General features: G+C 38.8%; 1 protein-coding gene across 3 annotated transcripts; it reads left to right on the top strand.

Annotated features, from left to right (window-relative positions):
- The first annotated feature begins 612 nt into the window (after positions 1–612).
- LOC144628090 (uncharacterized) lies at positions 613–18,040 on the top strand. 3 transcript variants are annotated; one of them, XM_078486149.1, is made up of 6 exons: positions 613–692; positions 11,874–12,058; positions 12,391–12,644; positions 14,288–14,593; positions 15,946–16,026; positions 16,138–18,040. In XM_078486149.1, the coding sequence occupies exons 1-6, from the start codon at positions 630–632 to the stop codon at positions 16,452–16,454; spliced, it is 1,206 nt and encodes a 401-aa protein (XP_078342275.1). In that variant the 5' UTR covers positions 613–629; the 3' UTR covers positions 16,455–18,040. The 3 variants fall into 3 exon arrangements, with proteins under 3 accessions (XP_078342275.1, XP_078342276.1, XP_078342277.1); XM_078486150.1 differs by lacking the exon at positions 613–692 and adding an exon at positions 5,391–5,479; XM_078486151.1 differs by lacking the exon at positions 613–692 and adding an exon at positions 7,888–8,032.
- Positions 18,041–19,632: the final 1,592 nt, after the last annotated feature.

The raw sequence follows: 19,632 nt of genomic DNA, 5'->3' as shown, positions 1-19,632 counted from the left end.
TGGGTCAATAAGACAGCCAAATTCTGAACGACAACAGCCCTAGCACACCTCCCTGGCAGATTTTCAGCAAAAAGATGCATTATAATTTATGCAAGCCCCCAACATGGAAAGAACAATACAAATAGACCAACGAGAGAAGTCAGCCAAGTTTATTTACATAATTTATGGAAACGACGCCATTTTGGTAGACGCTTGGATCACGTGACCAAAATAGCGTCGCGGAGGATATTTCCTTGGTTACCGACCACCGTGTTCCTGAACCTTTGCGATGACCAATATGCATGCCTGTTCGCAATTTTTTATGTTGCCAGTCCGCAACTGGAAATAGAAGAAATAGTTATGCGGTCTCTAGTAAGTACTTCGGCATAGAAACGACCGGCTAACTAAGGTTTGTTACCGAATACAAACGCTTTTTGCTTGGCCGACTGGTTTACCCCATGCGTTCTGCCAACCGAAAACTACAAGGGACAGTCCCGTATCCCAACATGCAGCTCGATACCAATCTCTATATAGGGAGACGGCTGCAAGAAGGCAATCCTTTTCTGCCAGCGCCGTTAGTAGGACATTTATTCCTCAAGTCATTGTGTTTACACGTGAACGTAGTCTAAGCTTCTATTATTCAAAATAAGATGGCCCGAAAGTTTCAAGACATTGGCTTCTTTGTAGGATTCATTACATTTGTCGCATCGTCGGTAAGTAAAAGGCACTGTGATATTTCTCAGTATGAAATATATTCGCCGATATGCATGTTTACAGTATTTAAAAATCCACGTTTACGCTTCTACACTTGTTCCACTCTGGGCCGTAAATATTTTAATCCTTGTTTTTAAGTTGGCTTGCATATAAATATATCTTGCCCCGGTTGTTTATGTATTAGAAGTTTTTTGACTTTATTTTATTTGTGTCGTTACTTAAAAGTTCACCGTCGCGCTCACAATCTGGCGCGTAACTAATCAGATGTATAATGGCATGAAACATTCCTGTTGAACAATCACATGATCGGCATATATTAATTATAATTGCTTTGTGTTAAATTCTCCGCCTCCATAATAAGTAGCTATTGTTTTTCTAGTGTTCAGTCAAAACAGTGGGCGGCTTTGCGGTTTTTATGTTGTCATCGAAACCAGACATAACCTCTAAACACGCACGGTTGTTTTTAAGCTTTCTAAACAGGTTTGAGACGTTTTTAGCGGAGAACGACAAAAACTTTCAATCTGAATCATTAAAACAATCTGTTGAATTCAGGAAAGTCAAAACTATTAAGGCTCCAATATCCGAGTTTGTATCAGTGCATATGAAGTTGAAAAAGCTTTCTTCTGCTAGTCAGCCTTAATTAAGATTTCAGTACCGAAATAACCGGGAAAAAAAAGGATGAAAAAAGAAACAGGGTAAACGTATTGACAAATAAACTAGCACTTAATGGTTATGTATTGCTTTATTTTCGAATGCTAATTGAGATGATCTTGGTGTTGGGCTAAGTAAATACGATAAGCAGCGATACATGACGAATCGAGACCAGCCGGTTGGCAGTTAAACTATTCAGCTATTGCCCACTTAGTTTGTTCTCGAATTCTCTTTGTTCTTCTAATGTGTTCCGTCGCCGTTTAAGATATTGTTCTTTACACCAAGTTGTTTTTCAAAGAGACAGGAAACTGACAACTAGGACATATTAAAATTCCAATTCAAATGAAGCTCAGAAACACTTATGGTTATCTTTAATGGCACAGACGAAACATTTTCTGTAAGTCACAACTCAACTTTAGCCTCAGCTGAATTCATGGCAAATATAAGGCATAAAAAAGATTTGCAGTCAGGTTAGGATCGATGTCATTATGACCAAGACTGTACATGTGTGTTGTGTTGAATGAACAATTCTCTGACGGCCGTATCTTTTGTGGGGTGAACAGGAAATTAGCATTCAAGTCCACTCATCCATTTTGGGTCTTTAATCACAGATTTTAACAATTTCCAGTTATTTCGATAGTACTCCTTCAAAATTGACGCAAAAAAAAAATCATTTTCTTTCCGGCGTTTTTGTCTCAATGAGACCCGTTTCTCTGATAACGCGATCGAGCACAAGCACAGGAAAGGACGGATTGTCTTTCCTTCCTGAATTCATTTTTCCAGGATTCGATCAGGGTGCTGGAAAGATATTTCATACACCACTTGCTGGCAGCTAAAGAAGATATAGATACGTCAGGAGCCCATCTCCTGGATACGCCCGTTATAGTACGTACGCCCTGTGTAACTCAAAGTCTTGTCGCGTGACTGTGGCGATAACACGAGCACAACTTTAATTTCGGGCCAGTTTTTGCTGATTTGCCTTCAGTCAATTTGCCATCTCTCGACCTTTAAAAGGCCTCAGCTACTCATTCTGCGCACGCTATCGCATTCTGCGTCAATGCTATATATATAGTTATAATAAATAGCAAGTCTACACAACAGCATCCGAAAGCTTGAAGTTTTTCAGTCAACATGCACAGAAAAGGCTAGAGAAAGCGCTCGTTTCCCTGTCTTTTTCATTCTTTCTGAGTTAGACTTTAGTCACTAACTTACTCGCTTTACTCACTAACTAACTCGCTTTTAATATTAGTTCAATTTTAAATTCACGATCAGATCACGGCCTGACACCGCCAAGATTTCTTATCACGATTAATTCTTTTAAGAACTTAAAAGATAACCTGCCATGCGGTTGTGACAAGTCTGGGCTTGCTCGTAGCCTCCCAACCATGTGGATATTGAAAATGCTTTGGTGTGGAAAGGGACTTTCCCTATCAAAATCAAGCTTTTGCGTCAACTTGCGTCTCATTGGTTGATCTAGTTTTGAGTGACAGACCTGACAATACTTTGCCTTGCCTTGCCCGTAGAATCAAAGTCCGCTCGATAACTTATGCGTGCACATGTTTCATGCGCTCAAGAGCTCGGTAGCCACGTTGTTATCGTTGTGAGTTATATCCACATCAATACCCGACAAGGAATCACTATGCTGACCAAAATTCTTCTTAATCTGGCGCTTAGCGTTGGAATAACGGTATGTTTGCCTCTTTACTTTCTTACTGGTGTCTTGTTTAGCAACAAATCCTGTTGCCTGAAAAGACGCACGACTTTTTAAACTAACTGCATGAGTTACTCAAGCATAGCCGCCTATAACCTAAGAGCCATGGGCCTAAACCCAGCTTAAGTTAGAACTCTACCTTAGTGATCATTTGGTAATGGGACTCTAAAGCTGAGATATTGTAGATGAGCAAGTGAAAGAGGAGGAAGAAGTTCAAAATCTTCGAACTCCTGCACGGTGTACGTTTAGTCGTCAAAGAATTATTCATTAAGGTCACCCATTCATTTTACATTCCTTAGCTGATTGACGGCCATTTTTTTTTTTTTAGCTTGAAGTAAAGGAATATGTTTATGTCTCAAGATACTTCGACAGGCCAGTATGAGGTTTCCGATCTTTTGAAACAACTACATAATGCTTAATTTTGAATCAGTAGTAAAAACGTTGCGCTACTAAAAGCAGACAGATTGGAATGTACGGCGTGGTAGACCACCCGTAACACTCTAAGATACAATGTACGTAAGTGGATTTGCTCTTTTAATAGCTGTCAAACATAAATAGCTCAATTTGTTTTTTATACAGGCATTTTCACCTACTTAAATTACGATCATGAGGTGTAAAACCAAAACCAGATTCTCGGCGAAAACAGATCTGGAACGTGTTTTTCGACTTACACGCGCGAGAGTCGGGTTAAATTCGTCAACTCTTCGACCATCTTTCGACGCCATGGGATGAGCATTTGAATAGCTGATAACTGACAGATTTTGTTGTGTGTTGAGCCGTTTCTAACAATAACATAAACTAATTGATAGGTCTTCTGCAGAGTCTGGGTCTTCTGTTTGATAACCGGCAAGTAATCGTCGTATCCTCGCATGGTCAACATTGGTCAACTGGCGCACCTTGGCAACACAATATAACATACTAAAAAGCATTTTAAGGTGAACAGCAGGAAGTCATTCACGTCGCGGAAAACTTAGTTTTAAAACATCGATTAAACAGCTTTTGCTTAAATCTAAACATTACCGAAAAGTCATTTGATGCAACAGCTGCCCATGCATAGCTAATTTATTGACAAAAACGGGTGCAACAGTCGATGCATTTTGCTTACAAAGCAGGTGGATAGCGCCTCGCGTGTTGATCAAATTGAGTTGGTCGTCAAGGTTATTAAAATAACGACTGTTTTTCACATGTAAAGATTTATGTTAGCAATTAAAGCTGACATTATGCAATTTCTCAATCAGTTGTGTCAAAGAATTAGAATGATAAATATTACCTCAAGGGGGCCAAATAATTAATAAATGCCATCAATCATCTTTTGAAAGTCAGGCTGTCACAACGCTATTAAAACCGCTTTACAGAAGATTAATGACGCTTTTAAATAACAGGAGTTTCACAAAAGAACAGTTGGATATTTATTAGTTGCAGACCGCCGGCAGTTTCAGCCGGTTGTGAGATGATTGTCTGCGTCCACGCGGCCACACTGCCTAAAAGGCTCTGTCTATTTTCAGTCATAGTTCTTATGAAACCAGTGAAAAAAAAATGAATCAGCCTGCAACAATTTATTCAGGAATTAACACTCGAATCGATTACATAACTTGACGAGCTTAGATAATTTATGGGCGTTATAAAGCACAGTACGAAAAATAAAAACGTTCTCTTTTAATGTTGAATGTTCAATACAATCTGAGCTAAGTCATCGGCTAGACCTCACAGTAAAAAAAAAAAAACCAAGGTCAAATTTTTATCGTATATGCTAACATGCATGTCAGCAACTGAACAGTTTGGCCATCAAAGTTTCTTGGCTGATCTATATTTCTTCTGTCTCGACCTCCAGGTATTTGTTACAGACTGGCGATTTAGTATCGCTTTTTTCTGCCAACTTATGTTGCAAGAAGACATACAAACGATAAAATGCAAATGGATTAGAAGAAAAGTAAACAATGAAAAGGGCTTACTCAGCATATGTGTCAAATGATTGAGATTAGTAACACACGCAACCCGAAGTCGCTGAATCCAAAATACCATGGACTTGGATTTTTATTCTCGTGTAGGAATATCGGCCAAATTAGTTGTAAATTCGTGTAGATCATTGTTGAGAAACTGGCGATCAAAAGGGCTGACAGGCAGCGAGTTAGGCTTTACCATACGAACTGAACCAGCCAATCGAGAAGCTTTGATAATGAAAGCTCTCCAAAATGTCAATCAATTGATAATTGAACTTCGAGAAGAATCTAGAATGTTCTTCGCATGTACAGTAAAGGCTCCAAACAGAAGCTAGCCGATCACCTTAAGTTCGCCTAACCGCGACTCGATCCGGTGCCGATTATTCTGTAGTCAGTGGAACCAGATCAACCACCAGGTTTTCAGATGACACTGTTGGCTTTTTGGGCTTTTTTCCTGGAGCTGTCTATAATCCTGAGCGTAACGGTAAGCAAGATTTTGCTGACATTTCATATTACCGAATTGGGAAGTCACGAACCCGAATATTTTGCTTTCCATTTTTGATGCTCGGCAAGCCAACAGTAGAATAAAATAATGATCTATCAAATCCTTCTGATCTCGAATGCTGCTTGTGTGATTTTTGCAAGTTTTGTTAGTTTGTCTGGCATTTTAAACTTAAGATCAGGTATCAAGAGAGCGCATTTTACAAAAGCACGTGGAAATGGGGCGCGGTTTCAAACAGTCCAATTCGAGGATCTCGCAGCACGCTGGCAACCAGTTTTCTTTCTCAGCTGCCTCAAGAATCAAGGTTAAAATGTTAATTCAATTTTCTCACAGTTTTGAGCAACATACAATATATACAATTTGGTGTAAAGCTATTTTTTTTGCCGCTGAATCCAGTACGTGACGCGGCGAAAATGCTTTTATGTGCACAATTTCGTAGTTCGCTGATTTGAGCGAAGTGTCGCGGCGGGTGGGAGCTTTGAAATCCTTTTCAAAACAAAGCCGGCAACTGTGAGTCTGCAATTTTCATATTGTTTTCAAAAATAGCACTATTTAGCAAGGAATACACTTGAAAAATAAAGATATAAACCGGCTCCTCAATCGAAAGCCGACACAATAGTTACGGCGGCAAGTATGTTTGAATTGTCATCTTACCTGTTATTTGGCCTCTTGTCAAGAATCTCTTTCCGAATGCTTGGGAGACACATTTCTTTAATAACTGGTATAGTTTTTTATCCAATTCCTGTTTGAATTAAATTAAGTTGTGGTTAAATGTAAAATGTTTGGCTTCTATAAATACTGCTTTATAAACTGCTAAATTTAGATTGCGTGATCGACAATGTGGAGCCCAAGTTATAATTTCGTGCTTTCATTAAATTTGACCTTTTGTATGAAATATTTAGACTGCGTCAGGAATGCTAAAAAAAGGCAATCACTTTAAGAGAAGAACACAACCTGCATGGTGTAAAGTTTCAGTTAATTTAGAATCTTTTCCTATGGTCGTTTAACGGATGCAAGTTGAAACTTTAAAACGCCGCATTGAATTCTTTTACTAAGATCGAAAAATCGTTTTCACCAGCTTGATTAAAAAGATCGTATACACTTCAGCGTTATCAAAACAATTCAACAACCTATTTTTATACTGAATGATATGTGCATACTAATTAAATTCTTTCACGTAAAATAATAATCAATGCTTGCAATGCAACGGGTCTTTGAACTACTAAGGAATTTTGCAATGATCGGCTTATATAACTTCAATCAAAACTGGCATTTTCGATTCCCTAGCAAGTGACTGCACCCGTGGTGACTGCAGTTACAAATACTGCATTATTTGCCATTAAAATTGATATACTGCATTTTAAATTCGCCTTATATGAACAAACAAGAAAACTTTAGAAAGGTCACAAATCGCCAATGCCAAGCATTTTTTTAAGAGTAACTTTAAAGTTTTTGTTCTAGTCTCACGATTTAGATATATAATATTTATATATATTCTATAAGGCTGAAATGAGCCAATTTCAGTCATCAAAATTTGCAGTTTGTAAAAAAATGTCTTTTCTTTGCTTTTGATTGTCTACTGGCGGCCTTAGAAACAGGCGCATGACTAGTTTTCAAGCTTTCTGTGAAAGGGCTGTGTGCTTTGACATCCATCTTACAAAGATAGTGGAATAATTTTTCCGTTATTAGTGCTTAAATTGTCAAATTTTGGTGGTACTTAAATTGTTGACTGCTTTATATATAGCAATTAAGCATGTCTAAGATGTTATTCATAACTTGGTCATGTACAAGTACATGAAAGTGCTGTACCATCGCTACATTCGCTTTTATCACGGTTATCTGAAAAGAGAGTACATGTAAGTCGAGCTCAGCCACTTTCATATTTCGATCTTTACAAGCTAGTTCTGGGAACTATTTTGTTCACAGTGCAAACCCGACGGTATATTTTCAATACAAATTGAATTTTTAATATTGGACTCTTTTAACATTTCGTTGTCGTGATCGCGTGACAAAGGAATAATCAACGAACTGATTTAGTGCATCCAAGGGTTTGACTCCCTTTTATGTATCTTTAATTATACCCCACGCTTTGACTGTTGTTGACTTAAGATAGATACCGCTTGAAAAAGTTATTTTAACTGTATTTGTGGACTTCGAGTCTCCATATAGAAACATCCCAAGCTTTCATGTTATGAATAAAACAAACATTCAGTATTAACTTTGTGCCAAAGGCTGCATTTCCGGTCCACGTCCGACGGTTGAAAAGGGGGCTTCCCCTTGCACATTACATCATTTTGTCAAGATTTGATTGGCTGATCGTGGGATGCCGTCAATGCATAATGAGCTTGTGCCACGTATTCCTAAGAGCTCTCAAAAATAATGCGCATAGCCGTGTCTTGATAGGCCAAAACAGTTCTAAGGTTAAGAACGTTAGTGATACTAACAGTGACTTTACGAGCACATGGGAAGTCGACTAAATTTAAAGACATGTTTGCCGTAACTCTGTTAATTTTGCTGGTGGAGATTGGAACATCGGTATGTTTTTCATGTATGTTTTGATTTCTCGTGTGTTCACATTATATTTTAAAGCTTTATGAAGGTTCTATTGCCCTGGACGAATGTTAACAGCTACAATTTAAGGTGTGGCAGTATAAATGTCTTAAATAGTAACAACTTCAGCGCACACGTCTCGCTGTATTGGAATGCTAAGCTTAAATACTTTGAATAATAATACTGACGGTCTCACATACGTGTAACAAGACGATATAGAAAACATAAATTCGGATAAACTTTTTATAAGCATGAGCAATTCAATTTAAACCCTGAATTCTGTTTTTCTTTTTACCGGAAATACCGGTTACGCTTGTCTAGGTCCGGTTTATATCTCGGCTCACGCTCTTTCTGCATTAAATATATTTGACGTTGTTGTTAGAATTTTCAAGTTGGCCGCTCTCGGTTGTTGGAAGCCTGTTATATCTAAGTTTTGAAGTATACTAAATACAATTAGTTTAGTTTACAAAACAAAATATTTTACATTTTTGTAGTTTTGTCACAGCAAATAAATCAGGACGCAGTTGCTATGTTCTTATTAGGCATGTGTTCGCTTTAAAAATGTCGGTTAGAAATTCGTGATAGAATATATATGTAAAACCGCAGACTTCTTTCTTAAAATTAATATCCTTTTCCGGTCGGGCAGAAAAATCCCGTCAAATTATTTTATGCTTTGTAAGCAAGGTTTTGACGTGTGTCGTTTGGCGCGAAAATTCCGTGATGTCGGCGTCTTTTGATGTCGGGCTCACGCGCGTTCCTTGAAAGACTTGAAAGGGCCCTTTCCTTTTCTGAGATGAAGTATTTGTTTTAGTATTCCTTCCTTTTGATATAAATGCTGTTAGGGTGCTAGTGAGAAATGTGGTGTTGGTTGGTTTATCGAACTGTCTAAGATTGTAATCCTTTCACTGAGATTCTCAGATGACATAAGTATTTCATCATGCGTGACGTTTCGGTTGAGAGACCTCCTCTGTGTAAGCAATATTGAAGTGTCAATCTTCGTAATGCCTATTTACAAGGTTTAAAGTTCCACCTTAATAATGCGATTATTGTTTGAAAAGCGAGAAAGCTTTTCATGATTATCTGTTAACAACTTTCGACCACTTGTCACCTCATTAATTCAGGCTGTGATATACATTTTATTTTGAAAACATTTGGACATAGCAACTTCGTGTTGATGAAAATCAAATGTCGCCATGAATCTCTTTTGAAAACGGCAAGGTCATGACTTAAGACACGATGTCTTAAACACTGCGTGTGGTAGACAAAACCATTCTTTAAAAAAATTGATTAAATATCACTATTATCGCCTAAACACAGGTGATAACTGGCTAATATCCTCAAATGATATCAACTTAACGGATTAATTGCAGCGGAAATCCGGATCAAATCCGGGGTATCTATTTTCCCTGTCGGCATGTCATTGAAAAAAGAAGACTGCTTTTCAGACAAGCATTTTTTGATCGCTTGGGCCATGTTCTGGTTGGCTGGATTGTGTTGTGTTTTTATTATCTAAGCGGTACAGCTTTGCTTTGTTTCATTATGTTGAGCTTGGAGTTATGTTGAACAAACTGCAGGGCGTTAAGTGCCGTGGTTTTGCAATCAATATACAAATTAAGGCCATTAAGATCAATACATTTAAAAGCCTGTTTCATTTACCATTGTTTTGTAAACAGTTAAAGTTAATCGAAGCAAAGAGTTATATTGTACTTGAGAGGAAATTACTTCTAAAGTTGCAAAATCAAACGTTATTCCACTGTTTTTGTATGAGTTTTATCTTGCTACATGTAAGGGTATCATTCAGTTGGTCTCAGCTGTTTTCAGTACTAATAAAGTGCCTGCAAGTGCTTCACTGAATTTTGGCGCGCCTTGTCAGAGCAAAAAGCACTGCGATGTAAAATTAATTACCCTCCATACAAGCCGTGAAAAGTTTCTAGACTCGAAAATTTTCTTTCAAATGAAGACAAAAATGAGTTTTTTTTGCTCATCAGTCAGTTTTTGTCTGCAAAAACTTTCGAGCTCGTCTCTGAATTAATAAGACGCCGCGGTTATGACTATTAGGAGTCAAGAATGGTCCCACAAAATGTCGCAGTGCTCGCAATGCTCGAAAAATTTTAGTGGGTGCTCGTTTGCTCGTGCTCGCACATTTTTACAAGTGCTCGCATGCTCGGTTTTTAGTGGAGGTAGGTTTTTGAAAAGTGCTCGTTGCTCGCAAGGCTAGTTTTTGTCAATGCTCGTGCTCGCAAAGAAAAACGCTGTGCTCGCATGCTCGCAAATGCTCGCAAAGACCATTTGATACCCTTACTATTTTTATTTATTAAAAGTGTAAAAAAGCGTTCTCTGGTTTAAAAGTTTAAAGGCCCGTTTACACAAGCGATTTTAGTCGCGCAACTCAATGCAATTTTTGTCGCGCCGAAGTTGCATCAAGTTTTGAACAGGTTCGAAACTCCTGCGATTCGCGGCGATTTTATTGCCGCTAGTTTTCACGCGTGCAAACTCGCGGCGATTCATGGCGATTTTATCGCCACGATATCGCGCCGAAGTTGCACGAAGTCGCCGCGATATCGCGGCGACATGATGCAACTTCGGCGCGACAAAAATTGCATTGAGTTGCGCGACAAAAATCGCCTGTGTAAACGGGCCTTAAGAAAAATATTAGCTTTCGGCTATTTTACTATAGCCTTTAACGAATGTAAAAAAGAGAAAGCGCGTGGTTGGAAATATATGCAAGGGAGGGTGTCAGAAAGATTAAAAACTAAAATACAATAGAAGTGTAAAAAGCTAAGGAGGAGTTGTCGGGGCTGACTTCTTTTTTTATGTTTCCTAAACCTTTGAAACCAGAGAACGCTTTTTTACACTTTTAATATGTCTTATCCTGGTTACAGTTCAATTTTTATTTTTATTTAGTTACTGTGTCGTGAAATGTCATATATCTTCAAGTATAACTCCGAGATAATTATTAAAAACAATAGACAGTGCAATCCTTGTAAAGGTTCTGACAAATTTCGTGTGCAGATATTGGTTCCTAAAAACACTTCGTTGAATTTTGTCGAGTCTTTATTCCGTAAGTTAAGACCGAGAACACTTCTTGCATTTATTACACATGTAACTAAATACCTCAGAGACAGTCTGCTTCTAAAAGACTAGGCGCACGATATGATCATCTTCGATAACGTTCTCCTCGGAATCAAGGAGGTTCAAGGCCATTTGATACGAGATTGATAACACTTGACTTACCACCCAGCTCGCCTCCTCGTGTACAAATGCCAGAGATTTTTTCTATCTAAGGCCATCCCAATAAAATGTTTTGTTTTCCATCGCCCTACCGACCAATTTTTTTTTTTCGAAATGTAAAATAAAAATCCAGATTCACTAGTCAAATAGACAAGAATTTTTATTTACAAGCACACGATCTTGTTTTATTAACAACAATTGCTGTGATTTGATGTCCTTGTCTTTAATTAACATCGATACTAAGTTTTTCAAAGGCTGTTTCGTGCCAAGGGCATTAACGATTGTTCCAACATTCTCAGCGAGATCGACTGGAACAAAATCTTTCAGTTCTGCATCTCCTGGCTTCTTGAATGAACCCAGACCTGTTAAAGTGTTCATTCTTTTTCTTGCCCGACCGACCGACCCACCATCACAAGAGACGGGGCGATGGGAAACGAAACATTTTATTGGGATGGCCTAAGGGACCCAGAGGAATTCAGTTCTATGCGAGACCCTCGCAGTTTTATATAATCAATATTGGAGGGCTATAGGCTCTAAAGACGTATCCAAAGCATTGTGCAGTCATCACAGACCACGGTCGTATTTTGACTTTCAGATGGCGGCAGTCGATGACTGCTCCAACATGGAATACTGGAACGGGACGCATTGTGCTTCCTGTTCATCTTGCCCTCGAGGATATGGCGTGAAGACGAAATGTTCTTCGAAACAGAACACAGAGTGTCATCGATGCTGGCCCGGATTTGATTACTCAAATACCACCGGCTTCGATGGATGTATTGAGTAAGTCTATAGTAATGTATTCTCGATTTATAAGAGAAATTACAAGTGTATTGGCCGTTCCGAGGTTGCGCAGGGAGCTATCCTCATTATTATATTATAAATTTCGTATTAATTTTTATTTATTTTAGTGGCATATAGTGCATCTGAATAAGATGCACCGTAAACTTTTAGCTATGTGCGTGATCAGTCCACCTTTCAATAAAGTTATGTTTATGCTTAACTTTTTATTGTGAAATTTTACTTGTGGGATCAGCTGTCATGCAGTAATGAATGAATAACCGTTGAATAACCGTTTACGTTTCCTGTTTGAGAAATGTATTCTTTCTTTCCAGATGTGACAAGTATTCGAACTGTCTCCCTGGTAATCCCAAAAAGATCAAAAACTGTACGATTTATTCCCCACCTGTTTGTGATGGCTGTGCAGACGGCAATTTTTTTGACCCCAATTCTGGGCATGGAGGGTGTGTTGAATGCTCGCCCCCATGCAACATCCTTGAAGACGAAACAAGATCTTGCAGCACTGCTCATGACCGAAAGTGTACACCAAAAAGCACAGAACCGACAACAAGACCGGGCCCGGTCTTAAGTAAGTTTATTTACCCTACTACAGATATTTTAGTCAGTGTATTTAGGGACCGGTCATTATTTATCGCCTGGGGGGGGGGGGGGGGGGCGGAGGATTTTGGGATAAACATAGTGAAATTTAGGTGATCCCCCCTTTAAACGTTATTCCATGAAGTGATCCCCTCATTACTATTAATAACTTTCGTGATCCCCCCCCCCCCCCCGATGTCTTTGCACCCATTGCATATTCAGTTACCAGTTATGGAGCCCTGACAAAAATGTCTTCTGCAAAACAACACTCCATGAAATTGAAGATTTTTTGTAACAGCTTTATTAGCCAACAGATTAACGTCTCTGTGTTTCGTCGCAAGTAATCTGGGTTCAGGAACTAGCTGCTTGAACACTGAACAGCAAATGCGATGGGCGCTAAACATGCTAAACATAGAACAAGAGGAGCTGTCAAACAAAGCGAATAGTTGTCCTTAAGAGTGAGAAATACGGAGTGTACCGAAACATTAATAAGTTCATTTCAGGCATAATAAAGAGTTGCATTCGAAGGCAATAAGTTCGCCCATTTAGTACCCGAAACCTGAGAACCCTGTACCCGGAACCTCAGTCCGCTACTATAGGTTTACAAGAGCCGGACCAATCTCTAGGAGAGGCGACAAATGTTTCATGTTTAAAGCAGCTACGTCGCGGACAACGCAATCCCCATATTGAAAAAATTGGCAAGTTTGTTGTTTGTAATCCGTCCTAATCTTCGTCAGTCGAAACCAACCTCGGTTATTTTCGCATTTTTATTACTCCTTTGTTGTTTTTCTATGTTAGAAAACTATTATTTTGCGGTTTCCTTCCGTTTGGAAGTAATAAAATTTTTTTTTGCTATGTTTCAGTTATCAGGGGTTATGGCTCACAATTTAGAATTCACCTGTCATGTTCAAAGATGAATATAACTAAGCACGATTTAAAGGAAAAATATAAAGTGTTAACACAAAACGTTCTAGATATAAATTGAAATGTACACATTCCACAGTGTATTTTGTATGCTCTCAAACTTGCATTATCCCAACAGATTTGAGTTGTCCTGCATCTGATTCCTCCCATAATTTTCACTGATCCCCCCTTTTGGGCTCTCAGTTACGACTGATCCCCCCTTCTGTTCATCTATAATTCAAGTGATCCACCCCAAAATCCTCCGCTCCCCCCAGGCGATAAATAATGACCGGTCCCTTAGATACCTCTTTTCACAGTCTGGCGGGTTGGTAGCAACTGCCCGATATTTATTGCATAGCCGATATACGGATAACTAAAATCAAAGCTACATTTTAAAGTTTTGTAGACACAGACCAGTTGACCAAGTCGTCCTTAAAATTAGTTAAATAATTTAATGATTTTGGCAGCATGCGATGGACGATTTCTAGGCCAGGCGCTACCAAAAGCACCCCCCTCGCTATATTCCTTTCAATTTGATAGTGATTTACACAGCACGAAAAGGTGGCGTAGTGTTAGCGTAAAGCTGCCGTAAAGTTTGAATTTACACAACTGCAATTACCCTTGCCCCAGAGGTTTTTCTACAGTGTCAATCAAATTTGACGCGACAGTTGGAGAAAGGAGTAAAATATCCTCTGGGTCGACCAGTATAAGTAACAATATTTATACTTTTAGGTAATAACTCAAAGGGTTCTGCAAAAGAAATCCCCAACAGTAGCGATGACGGCAGCAAAGTACAGCCAGAAGATCCAGCGTTAGCTGCTGGAGGAACTGAGTCACCAGCTTCAACTCCATTGGTGCAAAAGGCGGGACTCTGGGTCGGAGTTGGTGTGGGGATCCTAATTATAGCTATAGCGTTAGTTGTAGTTATAATACGCAGAAAAAGTAATCGAAGGAAGCATGATGTGAATGCTAGGACCGCTGCAACACGTGGGGAAGAGATGCAGCAAAGGACTCCACTGATGCCATCTGCTGAATGCGGTGAGTTTTTAAGTACTGATGTCATGGTTTTGTTTTAAAACCCGCATTAACTCTCCCATATATCCCAGCTTCTCCCCCTCATACAGTGTAGGACAGAAATAGTTGGTGCCATGGACTCCGGTTCGAGTGGTCCGGAGTTTGAGCCCTGGCCGGTTTCACTGCATTGTCCTTGGATAAAATATCTAAAATGTCTATATCTCCACCAAAGTGTTTAGCGTTGAATATTTGGTGGTCCAGAAATTACGTGGTACTAGTCACACCTTCAATCGCCTTATGCACGTTTTAATGCCTGTCACGTAACAGCTCTCGCAAGGTCTAACATGAGTGGCTCTCGAGCTCTACCCTTCGAGAGAACAATAGAACAAACAGCAGGAACAATGCCCCTAGCCCCCGAAACAATAGCAACTGCTACACTAGAGGACCAGTAGAATAACAAGCATAAGTGGGCTTATCCTCGTTACTTGTAGATTTATTTATTTTTGGTTGTTTACTTTTGGAAATTGAAAGGTTCAGAATTGAAATTTATTGGAAACGTTTACCTCTCATCGTGTTATAGAAATAAAAATTAAAATCAGCGATAAAAATGTCTTTTTAACCTACGTTTTGACTAGTTTTAAAGCCCCGATCAAACGGTCATGATAGTTGATGATAGTTGATGAAAGTTCCATCTATCACGCGCGTTTGAACACGAACTATCATGCACTATCATCAACTATCACCAACTATCACGCAGTTTGGACGTGCTCAAATTCAACATGATAGTTGACGATAGTTTTTACCGTTTGATCGCGGGGATGATAGTGCATGATAGTTTATCGGTCAGTGGTTCAGTCAAAGACGGGCTCAATCGAAGATTCATGGCTGCTGCAAAGGAAATTCTATCGTTCGGTGAAGAAAAAAACCGAAATTTAGATTAATATTTGGACTAAAGTGAAGCTGAAAACGAGAAAGTGAGTGGGAAGAAGAAGAGTAAAAACAGCATCGAGAAAGCACTGAAAATATGAATGCCAGAAGCAAGAGACGGCGTGAAAGCAACGGAAACAAGGAAAAAACATGAAAACATTTCTGCACCGAGTGATAGTGGAGTTGAGAACGAGAAAATCAAAAAATGAAATGCGCGAGCGCATTGCCTGATTTTGACAAACTATCGTCAACTATCATGGAGCGTTTGATCGCAAACATGATAGTCAATATGATAGTGAATGATAGTTGGAAGCAGCGAACTATCATCAACTATCATAACCGTTTGATCGAGGCTTTACTTTTCAAACGTCCATGAAGACGCGGCCGGCCGAGTTTAATTTTTATTAACATGCAAAATTTCATTCTGGCGTTTCTTTGTTTGATTCCAGGCTTGGATCTTCCAATAAAAAATCTTTCAATTGATGAAAGACGATTCATAGCTCAGAGGCTCAATGGAAGATACTACGATGGTAAGCATACTGTTAATCTCATTTCTGGGCCAAAGACTGCACATATGTACCAAGGAGTATGATTTCTTCTTAATTTTGAAAGATGTGATGAGGAATCTTTTTGTATTTTAGGTTATTTCTACTGGGCATTAACCGCAGAGAAACTTGGCCTGCGTGATGAATGTGAGTCATGGAAGATGGCTGATAATCCAACCGAAAAGTTCCTCAAGGCCTACGGAGAGAAAGCAGGAAGCACAATCGGAAACTTGATCAAGGTTCTCAGGGATCCTAAGGTGGAGCTGACACAGATTGCAAAGGAAATTGAAGAGAAGTTTTCACCTCAAGATCAAGGTGAACCACCAAAACATCCAGATGACACCAGTGTCAACCTCGAGCTCGATGGGCAGGGAGAGGGAGACCCTGGGAACGAGGTTGACACTAATGTGTAATTAAACTTCAGGTGCCTATTTATTTGAAGAATAGTTGTCCCTGGTAGGAACTAGGGTACCCTCCTAATTCTGCGAGCCATATTCGGGGCCAGAAATTGACCCTCCCGGTTTTGCGCATGCTATGTATGTCCAGATTCGTCTCTGGTAGGTGAGTCAAATGAGCCACAGTGTTTCTTAGGAAACTTGAAAAACTTATCGCGACCCCATCGTTACATTATTTTCAGCGAGTGACCGGCGCCGACCTGGATCACCCTAGACACCCATGCCTTTGAACCAACTCTGGGACTTCTGGCATAATTATAAAATATTTGAAAAGCTCTCTCGAACAGGGTGACTCGCTATGGAGAGTAACCCTCCTACCAGGGACAACTCTTCTCCATATAAACAGGTCCTTAGTTTTTCTTTCTTTTTTTTGTGTACGACATGGTTGGCACGTCTGGGAGAATTTATCAATTTTCTTTACATTCAGATCGTTCGTAATCCGTCTTTATCTTGTTTATTATTTACCTCTTTTGTGTCTTTCTCCCTTAGTAAACTGTTATTTTTAAGTTGCCTTTCTTTGATCAAAGTAGTTATATTCAAACCGAATAAAGGTTAGCAATCGTGACAGAAAAAATGCTTTGCTCTGTTTCTTTCTGTATTTTACAACAAATGTTTCTTGCTTAAATTTCAAAAATTCTTTGAAATAACCACTAAAGAAATTATACAATATTATATTATGTGGAACGTCTGCCGATTACATCTCTTCATTTAAGAAAGACGTTTATTATGTGCTCGCTTTAGTTATTTCGTGATCAGGTTGTGTAAAACATTCCTTACTAAAGACGACGACGTTATTCTCTTTACAGTATCGACTATTTATCTAATAAACTGGTAATGAGAATATGAAGGTTCATATCATGACGTAGAGAAGTTAAGCCTGTTAGTACTACGTAATCTTTCACTGCCTTTAGTTTCGACTTTATTTTGAGTCTTTATCGATGTGTAGGAAAGTAAGAAGGGGTGTTGCATAATCCTTGGAAAATTAAATTTGGGTTGAATTATGAGCTTAAATATATGTATATGGACAATATCTCACTTCACGGTTAAACGGGGCAAACTCAAATGCAATAGATGTTTTAGAAACATCTGAATTTAAGCGCTTTCAAACTTCTGCCAGTCTGTTTTTTGGCGATTTCGGGCGAGGCATGTGTTTTGTTTTGGCCCCAAGAGGAATCAATTTATTCCTACAACCGTGAAACGGGTTATTAAAAATATTAAAGTGGTATTATTGCTTAATATAAGTAAAATAATTATTGTCTCAGTAATATAAAGGTAGATTGTTTTGCTGTAAATATCTTGGTACACGATATTGTTTATTTAAAGTTACAATTGGACCATAAACCAGGTAATTATGATATATGTGGAGGTAAAATGTTTTGTTTTACTTTTGGTGCCCATTTTCATAACGTACACTAGGTGTATTGTAGTTCATATGAGTCTGTTTTGTGTAGTTAAAGCTTTTTGCTCAGTAACACTTTTCGCAATGTAGGCGATGTTTGGATGTTTAGCTATTTTGGTTAAATAAGAACGCAAACAAACAAACAAACAAATTAGATTTATTGACATTATTTCTATATCGGAAGTGATTAGGTTTTATCATTGTATACATAGTAGCGTTATATATTTTTTGAATGCCTCATGTTTAGTTTTGATACAAAAAGTCTATTTTCCTATTTTTTTTTTTTTGTAGTTAGAGATCTGGTTTTGGAAGATAATTTAAAGAAAAGAAAAAAGGAGAAAAAATGTTTGGCATGGTGGTTTTCAAAAAAAGATTTAAACTATGATAGACAACGTTCTTGTTGGACAGAAATCACTTTTGACAGTGCTAGTAATAACTATAGCTAAAGCTAGCGACCAGAAAATAGCAAATTTTAGACCTCTTGAATAATTTCAAGAAAAAAGGCTAGAGGTCCGAAAAAGAGACGTGACACCTTACGAGGTTAAATCTTCTCGCGCTCAAGAAACGTCTAAGATTTGTCCCAAAAAGTCCCATACGATGTCGCGACTCTACAGGGATTTCTGTAGCTTAGTGTTTTCAAACTTGCGCGCGAAAATTCATAACCGAACAAGCCAATCATAGACGCATTCAGTACGGTTCTCCGTCGAGTTACGTCACCGGTATGGGATATTTCCGTAAATCGCAGACGTGTCTCGAGAAGAGTTAGAATATACCACGTGAAAAGAGACGTCCTTTGCACTCAGAATACAGAATTCTTTTGCACTCTGTCCGATCCATGGGGAACGTACCAAAACCGCCGGGTCTGCTAGGAGTGGAGTTTTTGCACGCGTTGATTTGTATCCAGTTAAAATTACCAGTGAGATAGAATTGTGTAGTTATCAATTAATTTTAGACTTTTCTAATTATCAGAACATAATATCATGACTATCTCGTTATAATTATATTTAATATTATCAGAAGTGTTTATCAGCTAATAAGCACTTCTAATATTATTTAATGAAACATTAATCAGATTAATTATTTCATGTCGGTGCCAGGACTTTGTCCATAAGTTGTACATTAGTTAATTTTCATTTCAGGTTTAGGTCATTGATGTGAATTTCTGTGAATCACTTCAATTCAGATTTGGAATGAATAAACGAATATTTCCTCAGTCATTTTGCGATTTCATGTTTGCATTTTGCGGCTATAAGGCTGGGGAGAGAGGAGAAGGGGTTGCCTAGTTCCTGTACGGCTTTATTCCCAGGCCTTCACGGTATTATTGACGTCACTACTCGTTTCGGTGACGTATCCGGGACGAACGGCCGGGGAAAGGCCTCAGTTTTTCGCTCGGACCACGTGACCCGAAACGAGTTGACCGCGACGAAAATAGAGGCCTAGGAACTAGGCAAGAGAAGGGGTAGGATCTCACTCAGGAAACAAGGTGGCTTCATAAGCCCCCCCCCCCCCGCCGCCCTTTAAAAAAACCCCATCCCCAACCAGTAACTTCACTCCTTTAATTCAAGTTTTCTCCATTTCACACAACTTACAAACAATTTATAAGTAATCGAGAATTATATGTATGAATTCAAAACTAAACGAAAATATAATAGATGGAAGGGCAAAGAGGGACAATAGAAAATAAAACAGCACTACTTAAAAAGTAAAGACTGTGTTTGAGCCGCAGTGGCCCATCAG

Source organism: Oculina patagonica, chromosome 10 (assembly GCF_052425735.1).
Source record: "Oculina patagonica isolate OP01 chromosome 10, crgOcupat, whole genome shotgun sequence".
Lineage (NCBI taxonomy): Eukaryota > Metazoa > Cnidaria > Anthozoa > Scleractinia > Oculinidae > Oculina > Oculina patagonica.
The sequence above is the reverse complement of the archived record's forward strand: the minus strand, read 5'-3'. Positions and strand labels throughout refer to the sequence as shown.

What these genes read in the sequence shown, in the direction of transcription:
- LOC144628090 (XM_078486149.1), top strand. Translation starts at nt 630, where the DNA reads ATGGCCCGAAAGTTTCAAGACATTGGCTTCTTTGTAGGATTCATTACA. An exon ending in GGCTTCGATGGATGTATTGA is followed by an intron (nt 12,059 to 12,390) that starts GTAAGTCTATAG and finishes CTTTCTTTCCAG; the next exon opens with ATGTGACAAGTATTCGAACT. An exon ending in GATGCCATCTGCTGAATGCG is followed by an intron (nt 14,594 to 15,945) that starts GTGAGTTTTTAA and finishes GTTTGATTCCAG; the next exon opens with GCTTGGATCTTCCAATAAAA.